General features: G+C 40.4%; 1 protein-coding gene across 1 annotated transcript; it reads left to right on the forward strand.

Moving 5' to 3' along the window:
- The first annotated feature begins 45 nt into the window (after window positions 1-45).
- On the forward strand, window positions 46-16,069 carry top1b (DNA topoisomerase Ib). The gene is made up of 21 exons (XM_084916274.1): window positions 46-190; window positions 504-528; window positions 2,560-2,656; window positions 3,206-3,338; window positions 3,636-3,691; window positions 4,581-4,685; window positions 4,769-4,859; window positions 4,964-5,049; window positions 5,173-5,288; window positions 5,377-5,498; window positions 5,584-5,706; window positions 5,787-5,974; window positions 6,868-7,012; window positions 7,109-7,252; window positions 8,484-8,669; window positions 9,185-9,253; window positions 9,375-9,489; window positions 11,225-11,352; window positions 11,515-11,609; window positions 11,845-11,994; window positions 14,847-16,069. The coding sequence occupies exons 1-21, from the start codon at window positions 158-160 to the stop codon at window positions 14,947-14,949; spliced, it is 2,310 nt and encodes a 769-aa protein (XP_084772400.1). The 5' UTR covers window positions 46-157; the 3' UTR covers window positions 14,950-16,069.
- The last annotated feature ends 1,169 nt before the right edge of the window (window positions 16,070-17,238 follow it).

Here is a 17,238-nt window from a genome sequence, read left to right on the forward strand (position 1 = left end):
TTCCAGGTTGGGTTGCGCATGCGCAGTCGGTAAACATCGGGACTCCATTCCAGGCTGTCAGTGAGGGTTCCCCGAGCCTCGCATCCTGTGCGGCTGCATCCTTTAACAGCTGTCTACTCTTAACTTTACCTGCGTAACAAACAAAAACAACTTGACCATGAGCGGAGACCACGGACGCGGAGACTCCCAGGTAGCTTTTGGCCGATAATTAGTGTCTTCTGTACAGTTTTGGATCAATTCTCTCAGCAATAACAGACATAACACAAGTATTAACCATCAGGATATGAAATGACCGCAAATTAACGTTAGCTGTCGCTGCAAGTTAGGCTGCTCTGTTTATTTTAGGAGAAAACTTTTACATTTTTGTGCTCTCTCGGCTCTTTGTTGTGCAGAAATACGCACATTCCTAGGCTCAGCGTATATTCCTATTGAAACTTGAATAAGCGAGCTTACCGGCGTTTTTAAAATTGAAATATTAAAAACATTTTTTTCACAATTTTCAGGTCAATTCCGGATCTAAAGGAAGCGGTAGGACCTCTAATGAGGATTTTCTTGTTCATTCTGACTCTTGATTTCCAGCTGGAATCTGTCTACTGTTAGTTTTTTTTAAAGGACAGAAATGGCGTCCCAGAGACTAAGTCCCTTCTCCTCCACTCTCTTGCGGCTATTGTTCAAAAAGAGGGTCTGAAATGCACACTTGCCAGTCTCGTTTTTTTAATCTGACGGGGTATTCCGAAAGGGCCTGGCGTCGTGTAAATTTTGCATGCTTTAGACTGGCGATACGTGCGTGGAATTGCAGCGAATTTTGGAGCCGAAAGTGGCCGAATTGGGGCTGAGGACTTAGTCTCTGCGCCATTTTCTTTTTCTGTATGAAGCAGGCAGGGCGCCGAGCACAGAGCCAACTGTCTGCCGTGATATGGAGGCGAGAGCTGGGAGCTTATTGCCTCTCCCTGCCCCTATCTCACCACCACCTGTGCTCTGCCTCCATCCTTCCTTAAGAGATATTTATCTGCACTGTTAACGAGGAATACTCACACCAAACTTCAAGCCCTCTCACACACACTGAAAAAAGTTGCACGGCATTATTAAAAACATCCACATTTTTTTATTTTTTTGCCACAAATTATACTTAAATTACACTTAAGTTGGGAGCATCCTTTTTTTGTTTAAATGCTTTATTTGATGCAAAGCAAAGCTGTCTGAGGGAAATTAGTTTATTATTAAAATGTGGTATATATTACAAAAGCTGATTATGTGGTTATTAAACTGCCATGACAACAGAGAGTCACAAGGTGATGATCAGGCTGTTTCAGGTCTACCTTAGGGGGGATTTTACTCAGCAGGAAGCATTTTAATATTAGGAGAACATGCAGAATCATTACGGGCTAGTCGTTTGGCTGGCAGCAGGAGTGTATGAAAACAAAATTGATCTATGTGGAAAATACCCATGGAGGAATGATGTTTTGCTGGGTGGGTATGAAACATACTTAGCCCCCACCCACCTACCCAGTCCTCACCAGCCAAGTTCTTCTTTTGGAGATTTGTGTCTCTTATTGTCTCATGGCAATTATCTCTGCATGCATTAAGAGATTTTTGTTTTGTGTGTTTGCATGTTTGTTGACAAAGTGTTTCTCTGAGATTTGGAACCAGAAGTAAGGGAACGGACATTTGTTGCACAGTTCGTCCTTAAGATGTCACTTCTCACTAGATTTGTTGCAGCTTTACCAAGGCATGTACATTCAGCTGCCGCTTTATTAGGTACACTTTGCTAATAGCAGGCTGTGGCCTGCCTTCAGAGCTACTTTAATTTCTAGTGGTATAGATTCAACGACGTGCTGGAAACGTTCCTCAGAGAGTTTGGCCAATGTTGACATGATGGCATCATAGTTGCTGGAGATTTGTAAGTTGCATATCCATCCAGCCATGCATCCCATAGTGTGCTCTTTTGACTTGTGATCTGGTGATTGTGGTGAGCCTGTGCAAACTTTTAGCCTGTTTCCTGTTCTTAGCTGACAGGAGTGACACCCAGTGTGGTCTTCTGCTGCTGAGAGATGCTCTTCTGCACATTTTGGTTGTAACAATTGGTTATTTAACTCACTGTTCCTTTCCTATATGCACTTTGGCCATTCTACTCTGATCTGTGGCATCAACAAGACGATTTCTCCCAGATAACTGCCGCTCTCTGTAAAAATTCTCTGTAAACCTAGAGATGGTTGTATGGGAAGATCCCAGTAAATCAGCAGTTTCTGAAATGCCTGGGACATCTGGCACCATCAACCACACCACATCAAAAATGACTTCACCTTTCCTCACCTTTTTGATGCTGCCTGAATACATAATAAATGCTTTCATGTGAATGGCTGATTGGATATTTGCATTAACAAGCAATTGAATAGGTGTACCTAAAAGTGTTGGTAAGTGAATGTTGCCTTGGAGGTGACACATCCTGACAAATCATGCAAATTGCAAACAGCTAATTGTGAAAGAATCATTTAACAAGTTTTTGTTCTGATATCTTTAAATGCTTCTCAACAAGTTGATTTCTCCCTTGTACTGTAGGCACACACAAACATAAAGACAAGCACAAAGACAAGGAACACAGACACAAAGATCACAAAAAAGACAAGGAGCGAGAGAAATTCAAGCACAGCAACAGGTAAGATGTCTGTTTCTTTGTCTCAGTTATTTGGTGATCTGCTAAACATCATTCACACCTGCCTTTATGTTTGGCTGTTCCCTTACTCTCTTGAAATAGTCGGTTTTCAGAGTTAAGTCTTAGTAATGGTATGTATTCACTTTTGCGGTGTTATGGGAACATTTTAAATGAGGAGGATCCTGACAAAATCCAAATTTCATTTTGTCAGTATCAAACACAGTAATATGAAAGACTCAATAAGTGACTGCTGATTTAACTGAAATAAATACAGCAACGTCAAATTAAGTTTCTTAATGAAATCTTTCAATCTTGGAACCATTGTGGATTTGTTATGGTTTCTTTTTGTGTGTCATAAGTAGCTGTCATTACTTTGTCCATTATTGTTGACAGCCCGCGTCTCTGTCTTTGTGTGATTAAAAACGATAAGCGTATGTTGCCGGTGGTTGTTTTTTTTGTTTTTTTTGTGATGGCATCTTCTGTGTCTGCACATCCGGACCTCGTCTGACCTTTTACGCTTGATCTCTGCCTTTTGTGTCTTCTGTGTTCTAGTGAGCATAAGGAGCACTCTGAGAAGAAACACAGAGACAAAGACAAAGAGCGACTGAAGCACAGCGACAGCAGCTCAGACAAACACAGACAAAAACACAAAGACAGGGACAAAGACAAGAGGAGAGAAGAGAAGGTTTGTTTATGGGTCGTCGGTATGCCTTTAAATGAAAAGCTTTATATGTGTTTGGAGTAAAGATTGTGAGTCATTATTTTTTGTGACAAATTGTTTTTGGTCCTGTTTTTTTTTAACGTTTCTAAAATCCTCCAGAGAGATTGGCCTCATTAGAAACAAACACTGACAAGCAACCAGAGCTCCTCTGGTTTTCAGTCAACTCTGACTATATGCTAAAGTTTAAAATTAGTTTTTAAAGTTGGCAAAGGTGTGGCATACATTTTAACATGGTTTTCTATATTTTCCCATTTCTCTCAGATTCAATCATCTCATTTAGAGAAGCCTAAAAGGGAGAAGGAAAATGGATATGTGAGGTAAACATGATCGCTTTGTTGCAACTACAGACTCTGCACAAGTCCTGAAGCACATTTCATTTCTTTATCTATTACTTCTAGTGGTAAAATGCTCTTGAACAATAGTTCTCCATTATATCCGAAGGTTTTTCAAAGTTTTACTTTGAACATTGGCTGATTTTTTGTTTTTTTTGTTTTGTTTTTTTTACTTATTTTCAGTTCAGTCCTTGTACCTGACCATTTTCAGAGGAATGTTTTTTTTTTTGTTTGTTTTTTTAAGACACTTAACACTGATTTATGCATCATTCAAGCATAAAAATGGCACTTGCCAAAATTGATAAAATTATGAACACAGTAACGTGACAGATTTTGATTGAACCTGGAATATCATTTGAAAAGTGTCTGGCAAATCCTTTATTTTTCAGCTTGCTATTTATCCCAAAACACACTACTAATATAGTTAAAAGCAAAAAAATAGAAAATGCAGAAAGAAACACGGTCAGTCGTGGATTAGCCAACATCCAACGAAGAGCTTTGAATGTCCTTCTAGAAGCCTGGAGAACGATTCCTGAAGATTTAAAGAAATTACAAGACTTGCCTAAGAGACTTTATAAATGTGGTCATACCAAATATTGACTTTCATTTTAGAATTGCACAAACTCTGTTTTTGACTTATAGTCTGCAGTGTCATTTGTGCCTGCACGTTTCAGTCCATCACTGCACCCATTTCCTGTTTTTCTAGCAAAATAACAAGAAATGACGGATGGCTAAAGACCTTTGCAGTTATCATGCAGTAAAAGTACTCATGAATCAGCCGTTATTTGCTTTTAAAATAATTATACTAAAGAGCAGTTAGTGCTTTGTTGTCATTTACTAAAATGCTGTTCAATGTCTATGACTTGCCAATTAGAGACAGGAGCCCTGCTGGCATTAAGAGTGAACCTGAGGAAGACAATGGCTTCTACCCCTCACCCCAACACAACAAGAGCTCCAGACAAGAGTATGATGATGAAGAGTAGGTGTCATTCAAATGAATCCAAAACTCTTGTAGTTGCAGTTCAGCTTTGGTTGTTCATGTAGTGGTGTAATTTTCTACAGATATGAATACAAGCCCAAAAAAGTCAAGTTGGAACACGACAAAAAGGCCAAAAAGAGGAAACATGAGTACGACGAAGACGAGGAAGATGAGGTTTATTACATGTTAATACACTGTAATGACAAAAATATTTTCTGGGTTGGGGCATCTGCTGTGTATCTCCTTGTAGATCTATTTAGTTGAATCCATTTTTTTAGGGTATAAAGCACAAAAAGAAGATAAAAGACAAAAAAGGAACAGACGGGAAGAAAGTGAAAAAAGAAGAAGAAGAGAAGTGGAAATGGTGAGTTAATTATAGACACAAATTGATCTTTTCCTCGGGAAATTACAAACCACTTATTTGGATAAAGTGCAGGTTTTTTTTTTCTCTCACCGGTTGTGTTGTGTTGTTGTTTGTCATGATTAGGTGGGAGGAGGAAAGATATACCGACGGCTCCAAATGGCGCTTCCTGGAACATAAAGGTCCAGTGTTTGCGCCTCCATACGAACCCTTGCCAGGCAAAGTTAAATTTTACTATGGTGGTGAGTCAGTTTGTATTAAAGAAAACTTATTTTTGTGTACTTATTATTATTATTTTTATTAAAATAATGTAATTTCCTGTATTTGTAGGTAAGCCTATGAAGCTGAGTGCACCTGCTGAAGAGGTTGCAACATTTTTTGCCAAAATGTTGGATCATGAGTATACCACGAAGGACATCTTTAGGAAGAACTTCTTTAAAGACTGGAGGAAGGTGAGGAAAATGGACATGGCTCTGCAGATAGTGTGAAGTTCCAAGTATTTAAATGGGGCTTCACATGTCTTCTGTTTTATTTTAGGAAATGACATCAGAAGAGAAGTCTGTGATTACTGACCTGAATAAATGTGACTTCAGTGAGATGAGCGAGTACTTCAAGGCCCAGTCAGAAGCTCGGAAACAGATGTCTAAAGAGGAGAAACAGGTATTCCTGCTGCAGTTAGGTGCACTCTTCCAACCTCGAGAACTCTGGGATTTCTCAATATATGTTCATACATCTTGTAGAAAATCAAAGAGGAAAATGAACGGCTCCTTCAGGAGTACGGTTTCTGCATCATGGACAACCACAAGGAGAGGATCGGAAATTTCCGCATCGAGCCGCCGGGCCTTTTCCGAGGACGGGGGGACCATCCAAAGATGGGCATGCTGAAGCGGCGCATCAGACCCGAAGACATCATTATTAACTGTAGCAAGTAGGAAATCTCTTTGCCACCGTTATCGCCACCTCAGCTGCCTTGATCTTTAACCGTTCCTGTTTCAGAGGCGAAGCATAGCAGAAACATAAAATCTGGACACAAGTTGTTGTTATTGTGTTTAGTTATGAGATTTACCACAAGGTGGCCCTGTAAAACCATTTTAGGTGAGGACGTGAAAGATGATGAGACTGTTGTTGTTAAAGGGATAAAATAAGAGGATGTGCGCATGTGAAAGGATATAATAAGCAGCAACTGATGAGGCTTTGAGTATTGATGAAGTGTTTGGTCAGGAGGTCACAGGCATTTACCTCACACCGATCACCTTGTTTTACCACCTGTCTGCCTTGTTTTCTGTTAATCTGTGCTTCTGTCTTTTGATTTTGTGATTACCGTATTTATTTACAGACTGTGGAAATGATGTTGTTTTTGCTTTGGAGGCGGGATGTGTGTGAGAGTTTATGGGAAAGCTAAATTGTAGCGGTCAGTTGCCATCAAAGAAAAACACTGGGTAAAAGATCGTACGTGCTGCCTGTCGCATATACAGTATGGCAGATGTATCACTGACACACACATGCGCTTCTGGCACCATGTCAAAGGTGGTCTTCCTGTCAGTGTAAACTGTATCTGTGCAAACAATAACACAAGCCAGGGAGGACATGTTCACCCCCGCATACTGGAAGGTGGGATTTTATGTTCTCTTTGCACTATTGTCTCATAGCTGTGGTGTTTACACTGCAGAAAAAAGATCAGTTATTTAATTTTTGGTACCTCTGAGGAACGCTTTTAAATCAGCACAAAGCTCCACTGTGGGAACAGCTCCAAACATAGATCAGTGGAAATGTGCCAGCATGTTTTGCACCTGTTTGGTAACTCTGGCTCTTTTTCTGTAGGGACTCCAAGCACCCCAAACCTCCCCCAGGGACAAAATGGAAGGAGGTTCGACATGACAACAAAGTAACCTGGTTAGCATCTTGGACAGAGAACATCCAGGGCTCCATCAAGTACATCATGTTAAACCCGAGCTCCAGGATCAAGGTACCCGCGCTCTCGCCGCCTTTTCCCCCAGTAACCTTTTTTTTCTACCATTTTCCCATTGATGGGACGTACGTGTGTGTGTGTGTGTGTGTGCAGGGGGAGAAGGACTGGCAGAAATATGAAACTGCCCGGCGTTTAAAGAAGTGTGTGGATCGCATCCGTGCTCAGTACAGAGAGGACTGGAAGTCAAAAGAGATGAGGATCAGACAGAGAGCTGTGGCGCTGTACTTCATAGACAAGGTAAATAAGAATACAATAAAATTATGGTGACTGCACCAAGCGATAAAATAGATAACGTAGATTATAGACAAGAACGTACAGTAGCTTTGATTTAAGTAGTAGAAGTAGAACTAGTGGAAGTAGTAGGTTGAAAAGGGAAATCGGTGTAAAGTGACGTGAACTATTGTAGATAATTCAGCTGAATTTTCACATCTCGTGCATTCCCTATGCCTCCAAGCACTACGTTCTCATTTCCGTCCATCATCCCCTTAATGTGTTGTCTTCCACAGCTGTCAGTCACTCACCAGTTCCTATTCAGAGCTGAACATATTCCAGGCCACCATAAGGCCATTGCTGACTCCTCGTCTCATCTCTCACTCCAGACATCCAGGGCCGTGGGCCCACGTGCAGAGGCAGTCCTGATGTCTGTGCTTGAGATATAAACCCCACCAAATTAGAATGAATTTCCTTCCAACTTCAATCTACTTTTCACTTTTTCAACATTGCTTCTTTGGCTAGTTCCCTATCATACGTCATATCATCTCCATCTATAAAAATCCCAGCAATTAAATCTTATCTTAGACGGCTTCCCCTCTTCTTCCTCCCCCTTTGGCTGGGGTCAGTGTCACTACTGGTAGCATGAGGCAACACCTGCACCCTACAGAGGTTTCACAGGTAGTCCAGCTCCTCCAGGATGGCACATCAATACGTGTCATTACCAGAAGGTTTGCTGACCGTAGAAGGTCCTTAACCCATCAGTAGGACCAGTATCTGCTCCTTTGTGCAAGGGGCAGGATGAGCATGAAACCGTGGAGCCTGATTGGCATTTGCCATAGAAGACCAGCATCTTTGTGGTTTTTGGGATGTCTTTAAATTCAGCCCTCTGTAGGCTGAAAATGTTCATTTCCATCAAACAATGTGGTATCCTTTCATTTCTAACACATTACCCAGTCTGTGTCAGCAAATGACATTTACTGTTAATTTACACAAATCGTAGGTCCTTCTTTAGTTCCACTGGTAAACTAAGTCTAAGATTAAACCCCAAACAAATCTGCTCCATTTATTTTCTTAACAAGTCATGCTGTTCAGAGTCACATGGGTGACATGGAGTTCATCCCAACTGTCATTGGGCCGGGGGCGGGTTACATGCCGAACAGCTCAGCAGTTCATCACAGGGCCTACATAAATCCTGACCAAATGTTCTGCTCTGAAGTTTTGCTTATGTTTGTGATGTTTGGTGTTTTTCTCATAGCTGGCTCTGAGGGCAGGTAACGAAAAGGAGGAAGGCGAGACGGCGGACACTGTTGGCTGCTGCTCGCTGCGAGTGGAACACATCAAACTGTACCCCAAGCTGGACGACCAGGAGTACGTTGTGGAGTTTGACTTTTTAGGAAAAGACTCCATCCGCTACTACAACAAAATACCCGTGGAGAAGAGGGTAAGGAAGGAAATGAGAAGGGGAGGAGTTAATGAGGGAAGAAATAGGTGCTGTGGCAGATATTGGTTGTGTAATGACAGATGTGGAATTTAGTGTTGATGAGATAAAAATGTTCTAATCTATGGAGGATGTTTGTGCAGGCAGGTGATCAGAAAGAAATAGCTTTCCGTCAGCTCTGCCTCACAGGGTGGTCTGTTTCCTGCCATTAACAGAGTGTACAAACTACACAGACACACACACACACAGAGTGTTTCGTTTTTAATTGCAAATTCTTCAGCACGTCTGGGTCCTGTCTATTTGGCTGCACTTCCTCTGAAGTACCAGTTAAAAAGCACTCACACAAAGCACACTAACCTGCAGTCCATAAACCACCTGCACTTGTCATCATGGGCACAAATAAGCCCACACCCTCTGCTGGTAACAATGTGTCAGTGCATCCATGGCCACAGTTTTAAGAGTTAAATGTAAGTGACTGATTTCAGGCTGAGTAAATCTTCGTTCTTGTTTCCTGTCAGGTCTTTAAAAACCTCCAGTTGTTCCTGGAAAACAAACAGCCTGAAGACGACCTCTTTGACAGACTGAATGTGAGAAACACACAAGAATACCTGCCTTCACGTTAACTGTTTACTTTAACTACTTTGTATAATTCTGATTCACCTGCCCTCCTTAACTGTTGTTCCCTCTTCTTTTCTGTGTTTCCTGAAGACATCTATTCTAAATAAGCACCTACAGGAGCTGATGGATGGACTTACAGCCAAAGTTTTCCGTACCTATAACGCCTCCATCACCCTGCAACAGCAGCTCAAGGAGCTGACCTGTTGTGAGTGAAAATGGTTTCATGTAGTCTTATAGCAACTCATTGTCATCATTAAACAAGTTAGTGCTAGTCTCTTTTATCTCTATCATTTGTATTGATGGAACAATTTATTAAGTACTCTTTGCTACTCTCAGGTTTGGCCTTCACAACTGCCTTAATTCTTCATGATATAGATTCAACAAGGTGCTGGAAACATTCCTCAGAGATTTTGGTCCATATTCATATGACAGCATCAGTTGTTGCAGATTTGTCAGCCACACATCCATAACTCAAATCTCCCATTCTACCTCATTCCAAAGTTTCTCTATTGGTTTGAGATCTGGTGACTGTGGAGGTTGTTTGAGTACAGTGAACTTCTTGTTATGTTCAAGAAACCAGACTGAGATGATCTGAGCTTTGTGACATGGTGTTTTATCCTGACAGGAGCGGGGTTAGATGGATTCAGCAACAATACTCAGGCAGGCTCAGCTGGTATTAACGGGCCCGAAGTCTGCCAAGAAAGCATATCCCACAACATTACACCAGCAGCAGCAGTCTGAACTATTATAAGACAGGATGAATCAGTGTTTTCATGTACATCAAATTCTGAACCTACAGAATGAACTCAAATCTCATCAGATGAGCCAAACTTCTGTTGTGCAGTTTGGGTGAGCCCGTGCAAATTGTAGACTCATGTTCGTGTTCTTTGCTGACTGATGTGGCACCGGTGTCATCTTCTGCTGCTGTAGCCCGTCTTCTTCACTGTTAAATGTGTTGTGCTTTTAGAGATGCTCTTCTGCATACCTTGGCTATAACAATTGGTTCTTTAACTTTTACTGCTTCCTTCCTGTCAGCTCGAAGCATTCAGATTATTCTTCTCTGATTTCTGACATGAACAAGGCATTTTTTCCTAGAGAAGTGCTGCTCACTGGATATTTTTTCTTTTTTATACAGTTCTCTGTACCATTAGAGATGGTTGTATGGGAAAATCCCAGCAAATCAGCTATTAGGGTTACCCACTCAGATACTCAGACCAGCCTGGCACCAACCAGCACGCCAGGTTCAAAGACATTTAAATCACTTTTCTTTCTCGTTCTGACGCTCACTTTGAACTTGACCGTGTCTACATTCCTAAATGTACTGAGCTGCTGCCATGGCTAATTAGATATTTGCAAGCAGCTGAACAAGTTTGCATAATAAAGTGACCTGGGAGTGTATGTGAAGCTGTAACTGGTGGCTTCTGTGCTGTGTTGTGACCAGTGACTGTAGAAGTGATTTTGTTTTCTACAGTCACTGTTTGTGACACCTGGACTCTGGAGTTTATATTCATGACAGTGCAGGTATTAAAGTATTGTTTCCACCATGTAAACAAAAGTACTGACTCCTGCTCCTCTCACACAGGTAACTTTAAGCCTGTACTTTTAAGCTGTATACCAGTCTACTTGTACTGTACAGACAGATGTCATTAAAACTGGGAGAGCAACAGCACAGAGGAAAGGTGAAAAAGGAAGGAAGAAGGAATGACTAATAATAACTGTTCACATGAGCATTGTACACTTAATGCCTTTTTGGGCCTTTCCATTCAAAAATAACTACTTTATTACATTATGTGATATAATTATAGTAACAGCAGGTTAGCAGCAATTTAGCAAATTGGCTAAACCCTTACTGCGCCTGCAAACAGTCACAGCAAAGTTTGGGTCATTTTAAATTTAAATCATTCTAAACTTTTCCTCTTATGTTGTTTTTGGATCAACAGCTGATGACAGCATCCCAGCAAAGATCCTATCGTACAACCGAGCCAACCGGGCCGTGGCCATTCTTTGCAACCACCAGAGAGCTCCACCCAAAACATTTGAGAAGTCCATGCAAAATCTTCAGAACAAGGTAAACGCCTGTGTTACGACCGTTTCTGGTTTTGTTATTCCTCCATTAGAATTTTTTCTCAGTAAACAGGCATTTTTTTGTACCCATTAAAGATAAAGCTATCCACTCTTTTGGTGGTGCAGGTTTTAGACTTCACTCTGTGTGCATTTGTTGTGATTGTAGATCGATGAGAAACAAAATCAACTATCAGCAGCAAGGAAGCAGCTGAAGGCTGCCAAAGCTGATCACAAGGCTTCCCATGATGACAAGAGCAAAAAGTAAGAAAACATTAGCACCGCTAATGAGTACAAGAGAGTTTGATCAATTACTTAAACATCTTTGCTCCTCAGCAACGAAGTTTAAATGGTGTCCAGGGCATTTAAAGTCTGTCGTTATAATTCCTCGTCTCTCTCTGTCTCCCCGCCTTCGTACACCCCCGTCTTTGTTTTCCTTTGCATCTTGTGTATCTGTCTTCTTCCTTCTCTCTGCCCTGTGTTTGTTTTTCTTTGTAAGGGCTGTGGAGATGAAGCGTAAAGCTGTACAGAGGATAGAGGAGCAGCTGATGAAACTCCAGGTGCAAGCCACAGACAGAGAGGAGAACAAACAAATTGCTCTGGGAACCTCCAAGCTTAATTACCTGGATCCACGCATCTCTGTGGCATGGTATTTATTGTGCACAGAAGACATTCTGTATCTGCGTTTATTAACTGTTAATTATTATTTAATCAGAGCATCTTTTTTTGTTTGTTTGTTTGTTTGTTGTTTTGTACTATGACTTTATGAGCAACCCCCCCCTACTGATAAATAGGCAGGCGGTCTCTGGGTGGGTGGGCATGTGCAGTCCATACCTACCCTTGGTGACAGAAAGGCAGGAAATGCTTTTGCATTGTAGGAAAAGGAGCAGCTCAAGCAAAAAAGCTAACTGCTGCAAAAGGAAAATAAGAGGAAGAAAAGCGTGTGAGCGTGAGGAACAATGGGGTTTGTTTCTGAAAGCTAGGGAGCGTCGCAAAACAGCCCTCCTTCCTCCATGTGGGAAGGCAATGAGGTGCTGTCTGTGGGTGAATGGAGGGACTTGGCCACAGAGAGGGGGAACATGGTGGTCCGCCCTCCTTAACCGATGCCCCACAGCTATTTATGGAGAACCTCCTCCTCAAGCACAATGGATAAAGGAATCCTCCGTGATTTTCTTGGTTGTAGGGCGTAAGGGATGGGGATCCTAATAAAGGGTGGTGCATGGGAACATGGTGTAAACTATGGTATTTGTGAGTAATGGTAAGGTGAAGGTACACTGGCTTAACGGCTAGGAAATTAAAATTTTAGCTAGTTAATCATGGTTTCTCTCATTTTGTTATATCTCAGTAACAGCTTTAGCTTTTGGATGACTTAACCAGGAAAGTCATTATTGAGTCTTTATCTACAAATTTCAAAATTAACTGTTAACAAAATGATAAACGGAGAATCCCAAAGCTACAAGAGCTCACAGGGATTTATACACGGGAAAGCATAGCCGATTCTGTGCTGAAGTCGAGGGAGGCTGTACTGTTTATACACAGAGGCCAACACAAGCCGAATGTTACCTACTAATCACAGACAAGAAACTCACATGACTCATGAGACTGAAGAACACTGGGGAGTCAGGACAGAAACCAAAATATAATAATAACACAAATCAGAAATGAATCACTTGAATGGTAAATCTGAAGCAAGGACTCAAAAGTTGAACACAAAGATCAAAAACTTTAAACATTAAAAGCAGCAGCAGCAATTAAACAGAAACTGACTTTCACTAATGTTAACTGAGAGTCCAAATAACACACAAGACCCTTGAGACCATAACATAAACAGTACCGCACTGCAGAAGAAGTATAAATACTTAATATACATCGTAATATTTATTAAGTAATCTTTGTCAAAGCTGTCTAATCAAAAGTGTTTCATTCTGTCTTTATTCTTCTTCTACTCCATTCTTGCCACATTTTATGCTTTTAACTTTGCCCTCAACAGTCACATAAAGCTGTGTGAAGTGTGATTGTTAGTTTGTTAGAGTATTGGATCCACATGTTAAGGTTTGACCTTCAATTATAAACCGTAATTGTTTTTTTATGTAAAAACTACAAAATCAGAAGCTGTGTGTTTGTTTGTATGTATTAGAAATAATATGAGAGCATAACGATTGACTGTCAACCTGTCCACTGTGTACCTTTCACCCCAACACAGCCAGGATAGACTCCAGCTTCCCTGCGACCCTGAATTGAATAAACAGATTTAAAAAAAGGATGGATAAATATGTTTTATGTCCTGCCACAGGCAGCAGGCTTGTAAAATTTTGTGTCATTTAAGTACCTTTGTTCCAGACGTCTCAAATCACAATGATGTGATAAAGAAAGCTTTCAAAAACTCGACCCCAACAACCGCCTTTAGCAGCAATAACTTAAAGTAATTGTTCTCTGTAAGACTCGTTCACATTGTTGTGAAGAAACTTTGTCACACATTTCTTTACAGCTTTAGTTTTGCTTTAGTTCATTGAGGTTTGTGGGCATCTGCACAGCTCTCTTAAGGTCCTACCACATTTCATTCGGGTCGAGGTCTGGACTTTGACTGGCCTGTTGCAACACCTCGACTCTTATTTTTTGTAGATTTGCTGCTGTGCTTGGAATTGCGATTGCCCATACTTGTGCTGAGCTTTAGCTGTTGGACAGATGGCCTGACATCTCCCTCAAGAATACTTGAGTTCCCAGGTCAAAACAAGCCCAAATCATCACCCCTCCACCACCGTGCTTTACAGTTGGTATAAGGTGTTTCTACTGATAAGTTTGTGGTAGAAAAAGAGGCCTACACGAGGGCCGTGTAACCGGAGTGAATCATTTTTTTACCATCACCAGTAGTTCAGTGTTCGGTGAATGTGTGCATAAAACCTTTCTTAGAAAACAGAAACTAATTTTCTGTTTGCAGCTGATTTGCTCTCTAATATTCTTCTTAGACTTTCCTGTTCAGTGAGTCACATGGACACTTTCATGCCACATTGTTTAGATTGCCTGCAAACCAAGTACAAACGGCCCAGTCAGAGTCTCCAAGCCAAAGACGATGTGATGTCCTACTGATATCCAACAAACTGCTGTAAATTTACCAGTACTGTAACAAAAAATGAAATCCAGTATTAGTATTGACGTGACAGCAGACTTTCACTGCATGCTTTTTGTGGCCAAGTTATCACAATATGTATAGAATATATGAAAAATTAAGTCAAATTTCTTAATCTTGAAATTGTTCATATTGTGTTTTATTGTTTTTGTCAAATGAAACACTCAAAAAGCAAGAGAGAGAGCGAGGGGATCTGAAACCGTAATTATACAGAAGCGTAAGAAAACTGCAGTTAACGGAAGCTAGCAAGACCTGACAGCAGCCATCAACTGAAACAAAAGCACTCTTTTATCAACCTATTTGTCGAACTGCCACTGTTGCATTTCACCCAGTCTTTCTTTTTTTATTCTGTCTTGTCTTTCCTCCAATCCCAGGTGCAAGAAGTTCGGCATTCCCATTGAGAAAATCTACAACAAAACCCAGAGAGAGAAGTTCGCCTGGGCGATCGACATGGCCGATAAAGACTATGAGTTTTAAACCTATTTAATGTTTTACCTTTTATACCCATGCCTTTGATATGAAAATGGTTTGCAGGAGATGTCAAAATGTTTCCACTGTGTTGCTGCTGCAGGGCAGTGAAGGAGGAAGGTAAGCCTCTGCTCGAGAGCCGATCGCAGGTGAATAATTGTGCTGTATATAAGGATTAGCTATGTCTAGGAAAATAACTCCTTAACCATTTGACCAAGCTGCCGAAGGGCATCTCTCTCTTACAAAACTACAGTAGTGCGTATGTAGCTGCAGCTATCTGCCTGTGACCCAGCAGCGACGGACGCATTAGTATTATCTTTTGTGAGATAAAATGTACTGAAATTTGTAAGCCATCAGATTTATTGAGAAATAAATCTATATTGTCATAGAATAATGAATTAAACAAATGTTTGTATGGGAGACTGTGAGACGCAACACGAGAGAGGTGATGTGATGACTTTTCATTTGTGTAATTTTAGTGTGAAAGATGAAATGAAATGACAGACTGGTGACAGTGTGAAGATCAGAAAACCCCCAGCACTATGCTCGCACAACTATTAGCGCACAGAATGTCGTCCTTTTTTCCATCACCTCTCTGAGTTTGCTGTTTCTTTCAGGGATGTACATATACTTTTGTCTGTTTTTTGTTTTGTTTTGTTTTTTTAGTGACTGATTCAGTATTTTTTAAAATGTGTGCTGTAAGCATTATAACAAAAGGCTTTTCATTGCTCAAATGCAACTTTTGCGTGTTCGTTTCCTCAGTTTTACGATGAACTCTGTGTAATATGGATCTTGGTTACTTGAAGCAGCTGAAAGGCAGTGTATGTACTGTATGCCAGAGCTAAAAAAAAATAAAAAAAAAATAAATACAGGATAGCTCCTCCTGACAAAAGGGGTGTGGATTTTTGCCAAATAAGATCTCAAAAGTCTGTCATTGTAACGTGCTGTTTTTGTATTGCTCTGATAAAGCAGAACGTGTCTTTGAATTCATTTGCAAATGTGAATGGATATTCTAACTTTTGTCATTAATATTTCTTGCTATATGATCTTGTACCACACAATCGCAATCCTGATTAGTTGAATGCTTGTTTTGAGCTTTGTAGGTTTCAGAATAAAACATCAGACTTGTCTTTTTCGTCTTTTTGTTGCCAGCTTTTATTAGTTTTCAAGTGGGTATTAAAAATAAGCTCATTGTCTGATTACACATGTCTGTGTAATCATTGTCTGATTCCTGATGTGGAGGGAATCAACAGGAATCAGTCAACAACTTATGTTTTAAAATGTACAACTATAATGGAAAAAATAACTTTAAAAAAATAAAAGTTTATTTAAGGCTATGTTTAGGAGACACAGTAAGCTCTGTGTTCAGGAAAGGTCTGGGTCTTTAAGAGGCCGATACCATTCCGCTTCAACTGCTCGTTGTGCCGTTATTTGCAGTCAGAACAGCAGGGTCAAACCGGATGTGCCATGATTGACTACAAATTAAATGCATGTCTTTGTCACAACGTTTGCCCTCAAAAAGAGTTTTGCAGATGTTGGATTTAGAACGCAAATCAGGTAACGATGCTTTACCTCGCAGCAATTGGCAGCTATATACACATATTTTAGCTGAATATTGTAATACAGGGCTACCGACTGACTTTTAGAGATGGCAAATCAGGTCAAAACAACAACCCTTAGTCCTTGGGTTTATAAAACATGGACATTAAAGGCAGCGGGAGAAATTTAATGTCACAATTCTGTTGAGCAAATACAAAAAATATCGGTGTGTTGATAATACTGTACACTGAAGAATAATTAGGGAAACAGGCGTCAGTGGTTTCTTTGAAGGACATAAATCAGTCTGATTAAGTTATCTACCTGAAATGTAAGTGACCTTAAAGTGTAGTTATTGGTTTTATTTAGTCACTTTTCCCCACTAATAAGTGTGACTATTAGAGAAACAAACTGTCTGATGTCTCTGCTTCTCCACATCTACGTACAAAGAAATCCAAGGTAAACAACAAGAAGAAAGAATGTTTCAAAATGATGCAGTAAGAAAAATTACAAGCATATAATTAGATGGTATCAGTAATAAATGGCTTGGATGTAAACTTAACATACAAGTGATAAATACCTGTTTAAAACTATAGACTGTATACAAAGATGGACATAACCACTATGACATAAACCGTGGCTTTGGAATTTTGGATTTTAACTAAAAAAATAAATTACCCTACTGAAGTTTGTTATGAGGGCTGAAACTGTCCAAACAGACAGAAACTGTCCAAATTGTATTTTGCAAACGTTATTTTGTAA

The sequence above is a fragment of the Perissodus microlepis genome, chromosome 20 (assembly GCF_051167445.1).
Source record: "Perissodus microlepis isolate ML-2025 ecotype Zambia chromosome 20, ASM5116744v1, whole genome shotgun sequence".
Taxonomy (NCBI): domain Eukaryota; kingdom Metazoa; phylum Chordata; class Actinopteri; order Cichliformes; family Cichlidae; genus Perissodus; species Perissodus microlepis.

Excerpts from the sequence above, each read along its gene's own strand:
- top1b (XM_084916274.1), top strand. The coding sequence starts at position 158 with ATGAGCGGAGACCACGGACGCGGAGACTCCCAG. Across the intron at positions 2,657-3,205 it reads AAATTCAAGCACAGCAACAG|TGAGCATAAGGAGCACTCTG; the intron begins GTAAGATGTCTG and ends TCTGTGTTCTAG. Across the intron at positions 3,339-3,635 it reads ACAAGAGGAGAGAAGAGAAG|ATTCAATCATCTCATTTAGA; the intron begins GTTTGTTTATGG and ends CATTTCTCTCAG.